The 16,547-nt window shown below is 42.1% G+C and overlaps 1 protein-coding gene across 1 annotated transcript; it reads left to right on the plus strand.

Moving 5' to 3' along the window:
• Positions 1-6,349: 6,349 nt before the first annotated feature.
• Positions 6,350-15,340, plus strand: MINAR2 (membrane integral NOTCH2 associated receptor 2). Its single transcript, XM_009648859.1, has 3 exons — positions 6,350-6,514; positions 14,123-14,365; positions 15,161-15,340. The coding sequence occupies exons 1-3, from the start codon at positions 6,350-6,352 to the stop codon at positions 15,338-15,340; spliced, it is 588 nt and encodes a 195-aa protein (XP_009647154.1).
• The last annotated feature ends 1,207 nt before the right edge of the window (positions 15,341-16,547 follow it).

A 16,547-nucleotide genomic window follows, 5' to 3' on the forward strand; every position in this document is an offset into this window, starting at 1 on the left:
GAAATGTTTTACAGTCTTGTGAAACGTTATTGAAACAGCTAAAATTTTCCTTATGAGAAAATATTGTACATGATTCACATGATTTTTACATTTTCAATAAAAAGTAAAGCTTCTTTTGTTATTTGCATTTTTCCTGTTTCGGGCATCCGTGACTGGTAGCTGAATCCATCAAGCCCTGCATGATAAGCCAGCAGGTATGGCTAGGGTAGTCCCTACAACAAATGCCTCCTGCTTCTTCACTTAGGCACCTTTCTGCAGCTGCAAGGCAGACATGCCATTCTGTGAGCCTTGATACATGGAAAGTTGGGTATAACAGAGTAATATTCAGGGGAGGCAAAGTTATTTACCTCAGGTGAGTTCTACAACCATTGAACTCAGCAAGAGGAGAGGGGTAGGCCCCCTGCCTCCATTTTGAGATGCAAGCTTTTAGGGATGCTCTGCAAGTATGTAGGAGACCAAACCCTGAAGGCAAGACAGCCAGAGAAGTGAGTCCAAAAGGCATAATATTTCCTACTCAAAGCAAAAAGGGAATGTGTCTTTATCTCTGCAATGAGTCTACTGTATAGATGTGATGTAGATATCCACACAATTTAATAAAAGGAGGCCCCCAATCAGGACTGTGATTCTGTCCAGGAAGAATACTTAGCCGCAGTCTTAACTCCTGTTGAAATCAAAGTATATGCTTTCAAATAGCAAAAACTGCAACTTTAATGATGTGCTAATGTATGACTTTAAGTATCTTCTGGTTTTAAAAAGTAAAGAAGGAAAGAAAAATAACTGACATCATGGAATGTGATACTATATTTTGTATAATTAAAAAGTTTGAACCCACAGAAAATTCAGTTACTCTTGGTCATAACTCCTCAATGTCACAGACACACATTTGAAAGTCTAATAGAATTACTGTAGTTGGCAGGCAAAAAACCTAATTATTATTTCAAATTTTCTTCACACTTAGTTAGTACCCAGTCCTGGTAATACTCCTGCACTCACTTGAAGCACAACAACTAAACATCAAGCAAAAGGAAAGATGCCTCCAGACTAGGAGCCAGAGGACAGTCTTTCATCAGCCAGTGATATCATCTGCACAATTCTGAATGTTTATGCTCTGCTGTTCCTGAATATTCTACTAACAAGAATGTCGGCTTTATCTCAAAATGGAAACGTACATTTTAACTCTGCCTGTATCCATTGAAAACAGATGAGTGACTTGTGCTGAAATCATCCTCCCATCACCCTTATACAACATTGTAAAAGAAAAGACTTTTAGATGGGAACCACGGATGGAAAGTTGCACAGTAAAATGACATTCATTTTAAATTTAATTAGTGAAATCAGGATGCTATAATGCAGATAGCTCTGGCTGTGATTCCTTCGGCATCTGTAGTACAGAACTGTTAGTTAGATGTGTGTGAATCAGGTTGAAGGAGTTTTGTGTCTACACAGCAAAAATGCATCTTCCTTCTCTGTATGAATTTGAAAGGAAGTTAATTTTACTGCTTCGACATGCTCTATCATCATTCAGAGAAGCAGCACAGACCAAACCACCAGTTTTGTCAGAAAATAATGAGAATGTTTTGAGAATGTGCCCAGCCTGTGGCCGGAGTCCCAGCAAGCTGGGGAGCAGAGTGGGGGGCTGCGTGCATGCACCTTGTCCTGCCTTCCCTGCATGCAGGGAAGCAATAGCCTTCTGCACTCATAGGCATTCCCACCCAAGTTTACTTGCTTTTTGAATTTGGTCTTTCTTTTTCACCAACAATCCCTCTGTGTTAATACATTGTCCCTCCAGCCTCATGAATATGTAAAATTTCAACTAATGATTGTCAAATCAGTCAAGTTCAGCTGAGAAGTAAAGGTAAAATTCACTCCAGCTCACAAGGGCCAGAGTAGGCCTCTCTGCTAATTAAAACCCACTTAGATTCTATTTTGTTGGAATAAGTGGGATCTAAGTGGTGCACAGAGTTTGTGCTAGGCTGGTGCACAGCGGGCTTACTTCTTCCCAGACACACACTGGCTAGCTACAGTAGTGACCAAAAGTTACAACTTACCATTTCTCATACCTTTCTTAAAGAAAAGGAATACCTGAATTGTAATTGTTTTGTCATTTATTCTGGAGGGAATTTGCTGCTTAGTTCTGGAGGACGTGTTTTAAGTTCTGGGTTGTTCGGGGGCAGGGGCGGGGGAGGTTGTTCAGTTTTAATTGTCATCTTTAGTGACTGAGAAGCAGTCATTTGCTTATTCTAAAAATATATTAAAAATTGAAATCTTGCCTGCATGACGAGGCCAGTGGAGGCCCTAGTGCCTAATAGGACAATTGTAAACAGAAAATTATGTGGTACAGAAGAATTTGAAGAGTTCTGTAGAAAAGATGCTCAAACTAGTAGTAAAAGAGATTCGAAATACATCAAAAGCAGGAAGGCAGCTAGGGAGTCAGTGGGACCATCTGATAACACAGGTGTGAAAGGGACACACTCAGGGATGATAGAGCTATGAAAGGGAAGTTCAGTGAATCATTTGTGTTGGCCTTTCCAGCTGAAATGTTGCTGGGGTTCTCATTCCTTGCATGTTCCTTATAGCAGAGATGTCAGAGAAACTGGATCAAGTTGAAAGAAATACATGAGAATATAAGACCAAATAGGTATGTTAGATGCTAACAGGTACCTGGGGTGACAGTCATGTGAGATTCCTGGAATAACGCAATTGGGAAATTACAGAACTGCTTGCCATGGTGCATAAGCTGTTGTTTCAAACAGCCAATCTGCCAGAGGAATGGCAGACTCCAGTGTAATTCCTGCCTGTGGGAAAGGGGATCTTTTGGGGATCCTTTGAACTATTGACTAAGGAGTGTTGAGGTTCCTTTTCTGGTGCTGTAATAGCCGATAAAAAAAGACTAAGATCCCTGAGCATCTAGGTAAGCATGGGCTTACCTAGTTGGGAGAGAGTCAACATGGCTTCAGTTGTGTCCTGAGTAAAGAGGATCTCATGGACACACACATCCCCGACAAGGTTCCACATTACAGGACATTCAAGAAACTACATTCACATAGAATCATAGAATCATAGAATGTTTTGGGTTGGAAGGGACCCCTAGAGGTCATCTAGTCCAACCCCCCTGCAGGAGCAGGGACACCGCTAACTAGATCAGGCTGCTCAGAGCCCCGTCCAACCTGGTCTTGAATGTTTCCAGGGATGGGGCCTCCACCACCCCTCTGGGCAACCTGTTCCAGTGTTTCACCACCCTCACTGTAAAGAACTTCTTCCTTATATCTAGTCTAAACCTACCCTGGTTTAGTTTAAAACCATTACCCCTTGTCCTGACACAGCTGGCCCTACTAAAAAGATTTTCCCCGTCTTTCCTATAGGCCCCCTTTAGGTACTGAAAGGCTGCAATCAGGTCTCCCCGCAGCCTTCTCTTCTCCAGGCTGAACAAGCCCAACTCCCTCAGCCTGTCCTCATAAGAGAGGTGCTCCAGCCCCCGGATCATTTTTGTGGCCCTCCTCTGGACCCGCTCCAACACTTCCAGGACTACAAAGGACTACAGGAGCAATCTTTATGGCTTGAAAGCTGGTTAAAGGATTGGAAGCAAAATGGTCATCATTCAGGATGGAGGGGAGTCAGCAATATGGTTCCCCAAGGAATGACACTGGGTTTCACTTTTTCAACATTTTCATCAATGGCATGAGGAAGAGAGTAAGAGCTGAGATCTCCAGCTCTGTAGGTGACATTAAGCTCTTCTCATTAACCAACTGTTGCCTCACTTGGCAAGGAACTCACACAACTGAGTGATTAGGCAAGACATTGGCCAATAAACTTCTGTGGGTAAATGTAAGGTAGTATAGATACAGAAAATAGCCTAAATTATACCTACAAGATACTGAACTTGCAACTGGCAGCCACAGGGGTGGAGGAAAATCATAGTGTCATTGATTACTCTTGACTGAAGTTATTAGCTCTATGAGAATAGCAGGAAAAAAAAAAAACAACAAAAACTGATGGATGTTATCAGAAGAGAGCGCATCATTTTTCCTTTTTTTGGAACTGTGGTGCACCCACAGCTTGAGCATTGCATTCATTTATGCTTGCTGTGTTCTCATGAACAATGTAATGGAATTACACTGTAACACATTAAAAAAGGCAAATAAATGAGCAAGGAGGTAGACCAGTGGCTACTGGTGGCTTATGATATGAGACTGAGAAAGTCAATACTTCAGATTGGATAGGAAAAGTCTGAGATGAGCATGGTCAGGGTTTAAAAAATTCTGAAGGCAATAGATAACCTGCATGTAGAGCTCTTGTTCTTAAAATCCTTCAGTACAACAAAAAGGGCATCCTTGATAAAACTAGTATGGAAATTAGTTTAAAACACATAAAAGTAAGCACTTTAGACAGACAGTCATGATGTTCTGAAGCTTGCTTCTAGAGGAGGTAGTATCAGAAGATTTAAAAGCAATTAGACAAAGTCATAGATAACAAATCCATAAATAGACAATAAAACGCCTGGGAAGAGACACTCAAGCACAAAAAAATTGTGTGTCTTCTAGGGGAGTAAAAGAAGAACTGCAGAAAGTAGCCAGGTGTACAGAGTCTCCCTAAAGAGTATCTCTTTTCACCTTTTTCAATCACAGTGATAGATCCTGGTCTTGAGGGGGTCTGACACAGTGAGACATTTTTTACACCCTTACATCATGTCTAATGAAATGAAGTAGTGTCAGTAAGTAAATTCATACAAATGCTCACTACATTCTATGCTACAGTGCCATGGTAGAATCCTGTGTTCAGAGAGATGCTGGAAAGGGTATATATGTATAAGAAAGAAGGCATAGTTTTATATACCCAGCTATTTTAGAACACGAATTATTACCGTCTTAGTTCTGCACAGGGAAAAGGGAGGACTACACGTCATGGTAAGTCTAAACCAGCAGCTTCATGGTAGTCCCTTGGGGTTACACTGCAAAGATGTGCTAGTGTTTCAGGGCTTCATTACACTGGGGAGGAACAGTTCTAAACGTAGCAGCAGGTTTCCCAGAAGCATGCACGTCTACTCAGAAACATGGTCACTACTCTCTCTTTCATGGCTGCTCACAAATACTTTGATATGAGTATCTACTTGAAAGGTGAACGGACTAATAATTTTTAACATATATACTGTAAAATAATCACCAGTAAATACATGCAAGGAAAAATCATGAGCTCTCTAAGTAAGGAAGTGGTTTAATTTATATGTATATCAAAGAATTCATTTATTGCATTAGCATCCTGCATTAGTAACATTTTAAAAAATAGCCTACTCATTTTATTTTCCTTTTAAATTTCAGCAGTCTTCTGTAAGGAAAATACATTGGTCTGATTCTCTGGCCTAAGTACAAGGCTAAAATTTTTGTGATGCCCTAATTCTCAGCACTAATTTAATCCAAAATAGGTTTTCCTGGACTTCAAACAATGAACTTTCAAAACCTTGTCCTCTGTGGCAGCGTCATCAAAAATGAAATATAAGTTAGAAGAACAGAAAGGTGGGGAAAAAAAAGGTTGAAATAAAAATGAGGAGACTACTTTTGCTGGTTATAAGTAATGGCCATGATGAGAAGGTGAATTTCATTAGCCGAAAGTCAAAAGAACTTAAGACTTACAAAGTTATGATGAAAATGTCAAATCTCAAACTAAAATAATAAAAGTGAAGGGACTGAGACTGTGCCATTCAAGACAACAAGAGTTTTTCCCATTTACTTGAACAGGAGCAGAATCTATTCCCTGAAAACTTCTGTTATCAATTACTTGAAACAATCTAATATTTCCCAGGGTCAAGAAGAATTTACTGTGAAAGAAATCCCTGAACCTAAAGAAACACATGTCGTAGCCGTCCTGGTGAAAAACGGTGCCGACCCACACAGCACAATGGAGCCTCTCAGTACCGCCACAGAGAAGGAGGACTTGCTTTGCCCTGGGAGCTGCTTCTAATTTTCTGGGGAAAAAAGGTTGCTTTGAAGTATTGTAAGCTTGACATTTTTGGCAGGTCACTTGAGGAAGTGCTGGTATGCATTTAAGTGTCTCATGCATCTACTCACTGGTACTCTGTTAGCTTTAATGAGTGCGTATGTATCTATCAAAACAGACCTTGAACTTGAAAACTTAAGCTGGACACTTACAGAAACATGTCCTGTCTGCTCTGCTGCTTCTAAACAATCTTTTATCATTGGTAGATGATATAAGTGAGCCTGACACCAAACAGGGGTCAGATACAGTTTCAGGAAACTGTTGTATCCTTCTTCACGTCATTAATAATAGAAGGAGCATGCACAGCCAGGAAGCAGAAGCTGGGGCTGTTTTCGTTATTACTCTACAGGACAGAAACATGGATTTTTCTGTTTTGCCAAACAACAACCATCCCGATAAATTCCTGCAACTGGAGGTGAAGTCTCTAGTGAAAAACTCTACCTTTCTACAAGCCAGCCTGGCAAAATTCCCAGGAACAGCTTTACCTGGCGTGCAGCGGTGGCACAACAGAGTCTATTTACAGGTAAGGTCCAAAAGAGGCTTAGATTTTTCCTGACTTTCCTACCTCGTTTGGGGGATCTGGAGACAAATGACATGAGGCTGAGACTTCAGCTGTGGATTCAGCTTCCTGCATCTCTGAATCTGAATCTCTAATATCCCTGTAAATTTTCCCATTGACTTCAGGGAGGATCAGGCTCCTAGAGGAGAGTCAACCTTTTCAGGGCTGTCTGCTGACTTTATTTCAGTACGTTAGGCTTTCTACCGCTCATTGTAACATTTTCATAGCATTTCCCAGAAAGCTTACTGATGTCAAATACCAATTAATTGTATTAAAGGGGCAAAATAAGAAAAAAAAAAACAGTCTTAAGTCTGAAAGCCAGGCCACATCCTTCAGACTCAATGAACAGGCACATTGCAGAGAGCATCAGAGATTCTTGCCGGTGTCATGCGAGCTTATGCATGTCTACATGGTTCACTGTAGCTTCCTCTTTATTTTGCCTTGTTTTCCTCATTCTGCTTTGATCTTCTGTTATCCTGACAGACAGCTTTTGAAAGTGTGAAACACCCTAACTGTGTTAAGCCAGGTTATTATACAGAGGTAGCAGCAGTTTCTTGCTGAAAATGTAAATGTGCGCTGCCTAGCAGAGGCCCTTGAGCTGGCAGCAGCGAAGTTCACGTCTGCAGCAGCCGCAGTTACAGCTGCATCAGCTCACACCCTTCTGGGCCCCACTTGCTGCTCCACGGCACTCCTCTCCTGCTGCCCAGGGAGCCCCGCGCCTTCCCCACCCCTAGCACAAGCAAAAAGCTCCAAGGTCTGGTTCTTGTCAAGGGATGGAGACACACATAAGCAGATGGGGGATGGGGAGTGGGGGTGGGGTGGAGAAGGGTCTGCATCCTGAGGATCCTTAGGGTGGGGGTCCAATTTCCCAGGGGGATGAGGAGTGGGAGACTAAAAAACATGAACCTGGGGGAGTGGAGGGGAAGAGAAAGATCCTTAAAATCTCCCGCAGCTACTTCCAGTTGCACGTCTCCCCTCTCAGAGATTTCTCCCCATCGACTCCCCAAACCCCTTCTCTCCCTCCCAGAGTCCATTCCAGCCCTCAACCACATGCAAAAGTCGTCCCCCTCCTGACACCCGCTTCCATGACACCCTCCCTCACCTTCCCTAGCCTCTTCCCCACCCCAGACACTCTTCCCTCTGCCTACCCCAGTGCCTCCAGCTGCATCTGCTCGCATTGTATAATCTTTGCTGGCCGTTCCCCCAGGAGAGCTGGAGGGGGAGGACGGACACACAGTCGCCCGTCATCTCCCATGCGAAGAGCCCTAACCAAGGGAAGGAGCCTGCGGGATCCCAAACAATGGGGTATGGTGCAATTCTGGCCTCACTCCCCACCCCACCTAAGCCTCTCTTTTGTGAAGGAGGGAGGCAGCCACACACAGAGCCTCTGCAGCAGCAGGGATCCTTCTCCCTATTGTCGTTTAACAGGATGCGCTGTCACTGAGCCAGGGCTGCAGAGCTGCAGGAGGATTAAAAATGTGTGGGGAGCCCTGTGCTTTTTCGACTTGTGCTCTGCCCTTCACCACCAGTGAGAGAGTTTTCCGGAACTCTGTTCCCAGCCCCGGGATGGCCATTTCAAAGGAAATTTCTGTACTCACCATGTCTCCAGAAATGCAGTTTGCAATGCGGTATGTTTTATAAATGTTAAACCTAGGGCACAACCTACACTTTTAAGTGTATTCATTAGTAAATTCAAGCTGTCCAGATAAATTCATTGCGCCTTATTCTCTCTCCCTTATGAGCCTCCTTTTTTCCCTTTTGCTGACAATCAAATAAAGGGAAAAGAACTGATGAGTTCCAGACATTAGAATAAACACGAGGGCACAGTGGAGAACTAATGGCGCAGGAATAACATGTTTTGCTTTAAGATGAGAGAGCTAATGGGGTTAAGGGTTAGTTAATTCAGAAACGGAAATGGGGGGGAGAGGGGATGAGGGGGGATGAGGGAGGAGAATTCATTTCAGAACATATGTGTGTGACCTACAGACTCCCAAAATCCTTAAACCTTGAGAGTAGCCTAAATTCCCCCTTCAGAAATTCATTTTCTTTTGAGAGACTATTGCTACCCAGGGCTCTCCGTGTAAAGTGACTTCTCCGTGGCGTGTTTGCAGTCTCTTCCAGACCTTTATTATGAGATCACTTAAATTCAAGTACACTTAAGTGCTTATGTGTTTTCTCCACTTATACGATATTAAATTTATTTCCAGTATAAAAAGCAGCTTCACCTAACATCTATTCCTATTGCTGACCAAAAAGTCACTGCTCTTTCTCCTTCATTTCCTCTTCTGCGTCAGGCACACTGAACAGCTTCCCTACATAGCATATATTTTCATCCTCTATTTTGAATAAAACAAACCATAAAGCAGTCCAGGAATCTTGGCCCTTTCTTGTGAAAAGCAGCATAAAAAGCACAGCCTGTTTCTCCTGCAAATGGCTGGCTACTGACCGCTTTCTGATTGCCCTAAAAAATTCCAGTCTCACTGGACTATCTGCCCCACGGTATGTTTTAGTGCTCAGCATACACCTGATGATTAATCCTCTATATCTTCTTCTGATAGCCAGGGTGCATGTCTCCCCTGTAGTCTACCTCCTAGTAATTTTCTGCAATTCTTGAACTTCTCTTTCCTGCTTGTATTTCCTCTATTTCCGTATTTCTGGAAGACAGCAGAGAGCACTTGGTCTTTGAACACCATGGTACTCCTTGCCACACTGCTCTTGCTTAGGAATTCACAACTCTGAACAAATTCTGGCCTGCGGGTATTACAGTTATCATGCTAACTGCACCCCTAACCCCTACCGGGCTCTCATCTGAGCTAATGCCTGTGTCCTGCCTTGGCTTCCTTCTCAGTGTACCAGGATGAGATTTTTTTTTTTTTTTTTTTTTTTTTGACCTATAAAGTTCTTTGTCCGTTTCCTTTCCGTGTTCCAGGGTGAGATTTTTTTTTTTTTTTTTTTTTACCTATAAGTTAGGTGCTGGGTTACGGTCATTCGTTTGAGTCACCCTGGCTCATATGTGCGTTACATACTTCCACTCTTCCCTTTATTCTTCCCTAGACATCTGCAACTGGCCACAATCAGAGCCAGCTGTGAGGACGGCAGGAGCTTTGGTCTGACACCATACAGAAGTTTTTGTATAATGCACTCACAACCCTGCAGAACTCGATTAACAATGACAGATAAAACAGCTTTCTTTAAGTAAACAATTTATTATGGGGACAGAAGTACTCTCAATGTTGCACAGTTAAAATAGTCTATATGAAGGCCTGCTTTTCTGTAAATATTCCTGTCACTTTGGCTTAAGTGTTTATAACCATCTACTGATCTCTTTCTTATCCATGTCAGGTAGCTCCCCAGGTTGCTTTGTAGTACCTGATGCTGCCTTATGTCTCTGACAAGCAATTCTGTTCCCCTTCAGTTCCTTCGATAAGAAGACTTGCATCTTCAGGAATCCTTGATGTGAGCTGCCTGCCCTACTCTTTTTCAGACCTGCTTACCTACCCTTGGTTACTCCTTGCCCTCCTGACTGCTTTTCCACAGCATCCCCTATGAGATCAGATTTGTTCAGGAAATTCTAAAGAGCTAGTAATTATTCATCCTGGCAAATGAGGGGATTTATTGACCAAATGCCTAATAATACCCATACAGATGTTATCACAGGGGTTCTTTGATTACTACCGCAGCTTTTTATCTGTCAGATCTTTTTTCTGTCTTAGAAAAAGATCTCTACATCAGCAAAATGCCCTTCTGAGTACTCAGAGAGTCCTCCAGGGTGCATTACAAGGCTTTTGCACACCAGAGGGCTATAGTCTTAAACAAATTGCGTGCAAATATAATAATCACCCTGCTACCCACTTTCATTAGGATTGAGGAGGCTGTTACAAAAAAATCCTGAAGTATCTGGTGGTCCTAAGTTTCTTAAAAACCTCTTTGGTTGAAGTTTTTAGGTGTTGCTGCCCATCAACAGCATTTGTCACTTTCTTTTGAATATCTCCCTCACTGCAGCTGGAGACCATGGCTGGCCATGGGACAAGAGGAACTCTTTGCGGGGGAGCAAAGAAAAATTTGACTTGCAGGAAGTAAATTTAGTTTTTTAGGTGTCTCTCTGATCTCTTCTTGAAGGTAGGCGGGCTTGAGACCAAGACCTAGCCTTAACTGTCGATGTCCTAGTTTTGGTGGGTAATTAGCTTGATGTCTCATATCACAGACTGAGGAAAAGAAGGGTTAGACTCTCAGGTTGTTTCAGCGCTAACAATGACAACAACCGGAAAAAAAGGATGAAGTTGAGATAAAATGTTTCCTAGCAGTATAGATTAATTTCTCATTTTTAATTATGTATATTGTAATGTACCTATACGCATAATTTGCATCATGAAATAATCGGCAAGAAAAACTTGTGGAGAAAGCACATTTTGACCCAGGGATGGAACTAACATTGGATCTCTGTGGATCTCCAGGCTTTTTACAGAACCCTCTTTTGTACATGCCAGCTCTCTGTGTCTGTCAAAGCAGGACAAACTGTTCTCAGTGAAACACAAGTTATAAAACATAACGGCTTTCTTGCTCATGAGCTATATGTAGATCGAACACAGTTATGTGTTTGCAGAGTTGAGCATTTTTCATGTTGTTAAATGAGTATTTTGTCAACACATTTTGGCTACAGTTTCTCAGAGTTCTTCATAACTATTGCTGCTTTGAGTATTTGCTGTTCCCTCCTTCCATTCAGTGAATAGTAACATAAATTGCTGCTGATTTGATCTGTTCCCCCCTCATTCACACTGGCTTCTTATACACAGTATATATCTGTACACTGTATATCTGGATACCTAAGTTTATAATACTTTCCTCTTTCTTTTAACATTTGTTTCATGAGTCAGTGAAAACTGTTGAGAAATGTTTTGAATCTTAAAAGAAAAAATATGTAGTTTTTGCTAGAATTAATATTAGCAGGCATATTTTTATTATCTAGTCTCCTTCTGTTTCTCTGCTTTTATAAATGCATGTGTTTCATGCAATCTTCTTCATGTTTCTCTGTATCATTTCTTGGACCTAAGTTATTTTTTTTTTGTTATTTGCTTCAGGCTTCTGCCCTTCCTTTTCCCTAACTAGTCTCTGGGACATATCTACTGCAGAAGTTTCACAATCGAGCATTTGCCTGCACTCAAGTGTATTCTCCTGATTAGCTTGGCACTTCAGTGTCCAATCTCTAGAACTTCTGCAAACTACCTCCTTCCCCAAATTCCAGTCCAGTTTTCATGGTAAAACACTGTTGCCCCTCCTGTCCTATTCCCTTGCTACCGCCGCTCCAGGCTATCACATTCTCCTTTTCTCATACCTGTGAAAAGGAAGGTACACCAGACAGAAGGGGAAAAAGTTTTGCCACAAAGCACTCTCTTAATGAAAAAAACTTTGCATCATGCCATCTATTCCAAGTTTTAGAGCGTTTTATGTAATACAGCTTTAGAAATCGCTGTCAAGTTGCATTCTTTTCACAACATTTTAGCCTAGGGAGACCAAGCATCCCCTGGTGAGACAGTTCGCATTCTTCAATAAAATGTTCTCCAAGTTCAACTATCTAACAAGCCTGAGGGAAGCATCATTAAGGTCAATGACAAATTTTAAATAAGAAATAAAAGAAATAAAAGAAAATAAAATGTAGTCAGAAAGAAACAGCAGTTAAAAACACCAGCTCAGCTGAAATCTGGCCAGTACAACCCAGAGGGTTTCAGTGCCAGCTGTAACTGCAATGCAGAGAGTAATATTGTCAGGGGATATGTCAAGGCTGAGGAATGACATATGGAAATTATGAACTAATAGAGTGACTGGGAGGGCACTGAGGATCCACCCACCTACTAATGGTAATTTTTGATGGGAAACATGCTTAGTCACTTGTGCACGATTTAGTGATAAGAATGCCAGCATGATGCTTCCTCCTAGGGTTTCTTAGACAAAGGCTGTTGTTTTCTCCACCTTTCCTTTCTGAACAAAACCAGTCCTCCTGCTTCCTTCTACATCTGCCTGCCCTAGACCAACTCATGCATGTCTACGTGTGTGCACAGGCACTGAGGCATAAAGTAGGCTGGCTTCCACTGAAAGTGGATTCACCAGCTCACGAAGGGGGCAGAAAATTACTCAAGAAGAAGAAGCCAAGAGCTTGCCATCAGCTTAGGGGTCCAAGCAGCTGTCGGAGCCACTGTGCGGGAAGAGGTGGCATCCTCTGGGCTCCAGCTAGTAAGATGGAAGGAGAAGCAGGATGTGCCCCTAGCAGCAGCAAGCCCTTTGGCTGCTGAAGTCCATCCAGCCCATGGCACCTTAACAGCTGGAGACAGCAATACAAGTGAAATATCCTGGGAAAGACATCCGTTTAGGGAAGGAAGTTTCTCAGGTCCCAGATGGTCTTCATGGGCTGTTCATGATGTGCACTCATGTTATGGGAGTTTGGCAGTGGGTGCTGCCCACACCTTTGTGATTTCTGAGGGTGGGGGAGGGCTGGGGTGTGCCCCCATGCCACAAGGGTCCCTTGTCCCCACACAAAGTTCCTAATGAGAAAGGTGCTAATGGGGGAGTGGTGTTTGCTAACGAAGGCTGAATCTGCACTGTGATGGTTCTGCAGAAGTAGTCCTGAGATGCAGGACAGATGCTAATGTGAGGCAAAGGCTGTGCCAGAAGCAGGTCTCTTGGGAAGCTGATGCACCTCCAGAACAGCACATCGGTGACAGATTAATTCAAAGTCTCAGGGACAGAAGTTTGTGGTGAATGAAAATGTTGAACAGCTTGAATTGGAGAGTCGGATGGCATTCCTCCATGCAATTACGGATCAAAAAATATGGTAGCTTCCATCTAACCACCTCCTGAAGAGTTTCTTAGTGCTGTGTTAAGCAGCAGCTTGTGAGCTCTCAAAAATGTGATCCCTCCAGGGTTGTTGTCCTTCCTTGCCACCCCCCCTGTTCTAAAAGGTCTGATTTAATGATTGTTGTTGCTGGGAGACTGCTCAGGTATTTAATTACCTTTAAGTTCTGACAGTGCCCAAATTAATGACTGTCCCTCATTGAATGAAAGCCCTCTTTGACATCCTGACATGGGTCTAGCATCCAACAGCGTGAACCAGAACTGAAAATAACACCCCTGCTGCCAGAGGTGCAGCTTCAGTCAAGGCAGTCCCTTACATGCTGTTGCCTCTCAGCCTCACTCCACTTTGTCCTTACAGCTCTGCTTCTGCATCATATGCCTATGGCTTTTATTGGAACTGCATCTTTTACCGCAGTGCTCCACAGCACTGTTTTGCTAAAGCAGAGGCTTTCCTTCAGCAGGCACTATAATGCCAGTTCACATTTGCAAAAGAGTTTAATGTTCAGATTGTACCCACGTGCTTTCCCCAGAAGGAAGAAATCCACCCAGACTGAACGCTCAGGCTCCCTTACTGCCCTGTAGATGTTTGCCAGAATGAGAAAACTTGTTGCATGCGTAATTTTAAAAATGATTCTGTTGTATGCCAAATTATACCTCTGGAAGGAGACCTCTGTCATAGGTAAATGAAGATGAAAACCAACTTCTGATCTAATTTGTGCCTTACAGAGAGAAAAGAGAAATGTCACTGAGCTGCCAGGCTTAGACTCAAAGGAAGTCAGTCAAGAAACGATAGACAAAGCCCTTGGGAAACACATTACACCCATCACCCTGAAATCCACGATCAAAAGCAACCCCTTGTATAGTGATATCCAGGTGGGTGATGACTGGGAGAAGAAAAAGACCCCTTCCTGGACCGTGCAAGACTATGACAGGCAGTCGCTGTGCTCTAACTTGGCCAGCCACATAAAGGTAACGCGCTCTTGCACTGTGTTCAAGCAAAGTGGATTGCTGGGAGCTGCGTGGTGTGTGCAAGAGCCACAGCGCAGCCCCGTTGGTTCTTTCGGTGGGATTCCAGAAGTAAATATGGACATATTTTCTAGTACAGACATGATACTAACGTGAGTCTGATAAGGAAAAGAAGTTGATGTATCTGGTTAGACTCCAGGAATTTCAGTTCTTCAGAACACGACCTGTGTGACTAGAGGAAGTCTTAAACCGCAACACCCCTCAACCCAGCTTCCCTGTTTGTATAGGGAAGAACTATAAATGAGGGACTTAAATACTACATGCTCACTTTAACAACTCATCCTTCTGCTATCAAATAACACACATTTTCTCAGCCTCATCCACACAATGCAGGATCCTGCTACCCTGTGGGCTGGCACACATCATTTTCAGGGTTACTTTTGTGAGGTTTTCTCTGTGTTCCTTTTTTTGGAAAGGGACTCAGATCTATGTTTATAAATCAACATCTCTTCTTGAGAAGACATGGTTTCTTCTGGGCTTTTTAATCACATTTCAATGGCTGGTGTCCTACATTTGGTTCCTGGCTGAAAAGTGTGGTTTTAACTTTCCCCAGTGGAACATTTGCAGCATCTGGCAAGTAGCACAACCTATGTTCAAGTGACAACTTCTTGCATTGTGTTGTGATGCCTTAAATTCATTAATCACTATCTGATGATAGCCAAAATACTTCTGGCTATGTTCGAATGACTTTATGTGCAAGACAGAGGAACTGAGTTCATTTTTTTATTTTTCTTTTAGGAAAATCCTAATGATCTACAGTTCTGGATGGGGGATATTTATACTCCTGGGTATGATACATTGTTAAAAAAGAAAGAGAGAGAAAAAAAGCATTCCAAATGTTGCCGAATCATCCTGCTTATGGTACTAGCTGTTTGCATCCTGATTACCATAGTCACGCTCAGCATTTTACTTACTTAGTACAGCCAAATGATGTTGATGGGAATTTTTTTCAATAAATATTTTTATTAAGCTATTCCCCTCCCTTGTTTTATTTGAATTCCAATTTTTGGTCACAAATACAATTTGTTTGACATCACTATTTTTCAATGTTCCTGTGCAGCATAAGGAATTGATCGTGAAAAGAGACAAATACTCTGAGCACAGCCGAATGTCTCCTCACAGGTTTAATTAAAAAAGAAAACTATAAATATGCTACTTTTCTTAGTGCTGCCTTCTTTGGACTAGTGATTTGATTCAGTATGTGTGGTATGGTACATATAGTATGTACAGACAACCAGCTGATTATTCGTTCTAATAAACACCATCCTGTTCATCTTTTTATGACAGCTATTATTGGAATATAGAAAAGTATGATAAAGCAGCATTCAAGATTTCCCACAGAATTCTAAAACAAAATTACACATGACTCAGTGACTGAATGCTTTGCTGCAACAATGCAGCACTCAGTAAAAAGCTAGCCTAAATGCTTAAATGTTTCCTTATACTTTTTCAGAGAAGAAAAACAAAAAAAACACCACTAAGCTTCTATATGAAGAATACCCTGAGACCTGAGACAGGGCTTCTTCATCCCTGTGCCATGTTCTTTGAAAATGTAGCACCACTGTCACCCCAAAGGATGGAGTGCCAATATTTTTTTTATCTGACACATCAAAAACTGGAGCAAAATTCGTGGAGTACTAGACCATAAACTGGAATTAGAATAAAATGCTAAAGTTATATAGCCATACTGTGAAAAGGGGTCTTTGTAAATGAAAAGACCAAAATTAAATGTTAAGAGCACTCAGACAATTAAGTTCATACATCTCAGAATAATTCAGGAGAATGAAAACATGAGATGAAACAACAAAATTAAAAAGTGAGTGAGCAGAGAGAGGAAAACTTAAGTTATTTCTTTCCTTTCTGAAAAATACTCCGAGTGCTGCAAATCCTTTGTACCTCTGTATTAGGGCTAGGAGCTATGAATACTATTGAGATGGGAATCTCCCTCACTCACACAGATGCATGAAAGCTGGAAATTTGAGGTTATACCAGATCTACTGCTCTTCACACAAAAAATGCTTTGGAATATGCCAGGAACAGGAGCGAGGTAGAGGGTGTGTATTGACCCCTGAATTCTAGCATGTACCCTACTTACAGCAGCTTTGCAGTGCTTTAACTCAGGTCA

Source organism: Egretta garzetta, unplaced genomic scaffold, assembly GCF_000687185.1.
Source record: "Egretta garzetta isolate BGI_Z169 unplaced genomic scaffold, ASM68718v1 scaffold281, whole genome shotgun sequence".
Taxonomy (NCBI): Eukaryota; Metazoa; Chordata; class Aves; order Pelecaniformes; family Ardeidae; genus Egretta; species Egretta garzetta.

Coding starts and splice junctions, on each gene's coding strand:
- MINAR2 (XM_009648859.1), top strand. CDS start 6,350: ATGGATTTTTCTGTTTTGCCAAACAACAACCATCCCGATAAATTCCTG. Junction 6,515..14,122: donor ACAACAGAGTCTATTTACAG/GTAAGGTCCAAA, acceptor TGTGCCTTACAG/AGAGAAAAGAGAAATGTCAC. Junction 14,366..15,160: donor ACTTGGCCAGCCACATAAAG/GTAACGCGCTCT, acceptor TTTTTCTTTTAG/GAAAATCCTAATGATCTACA.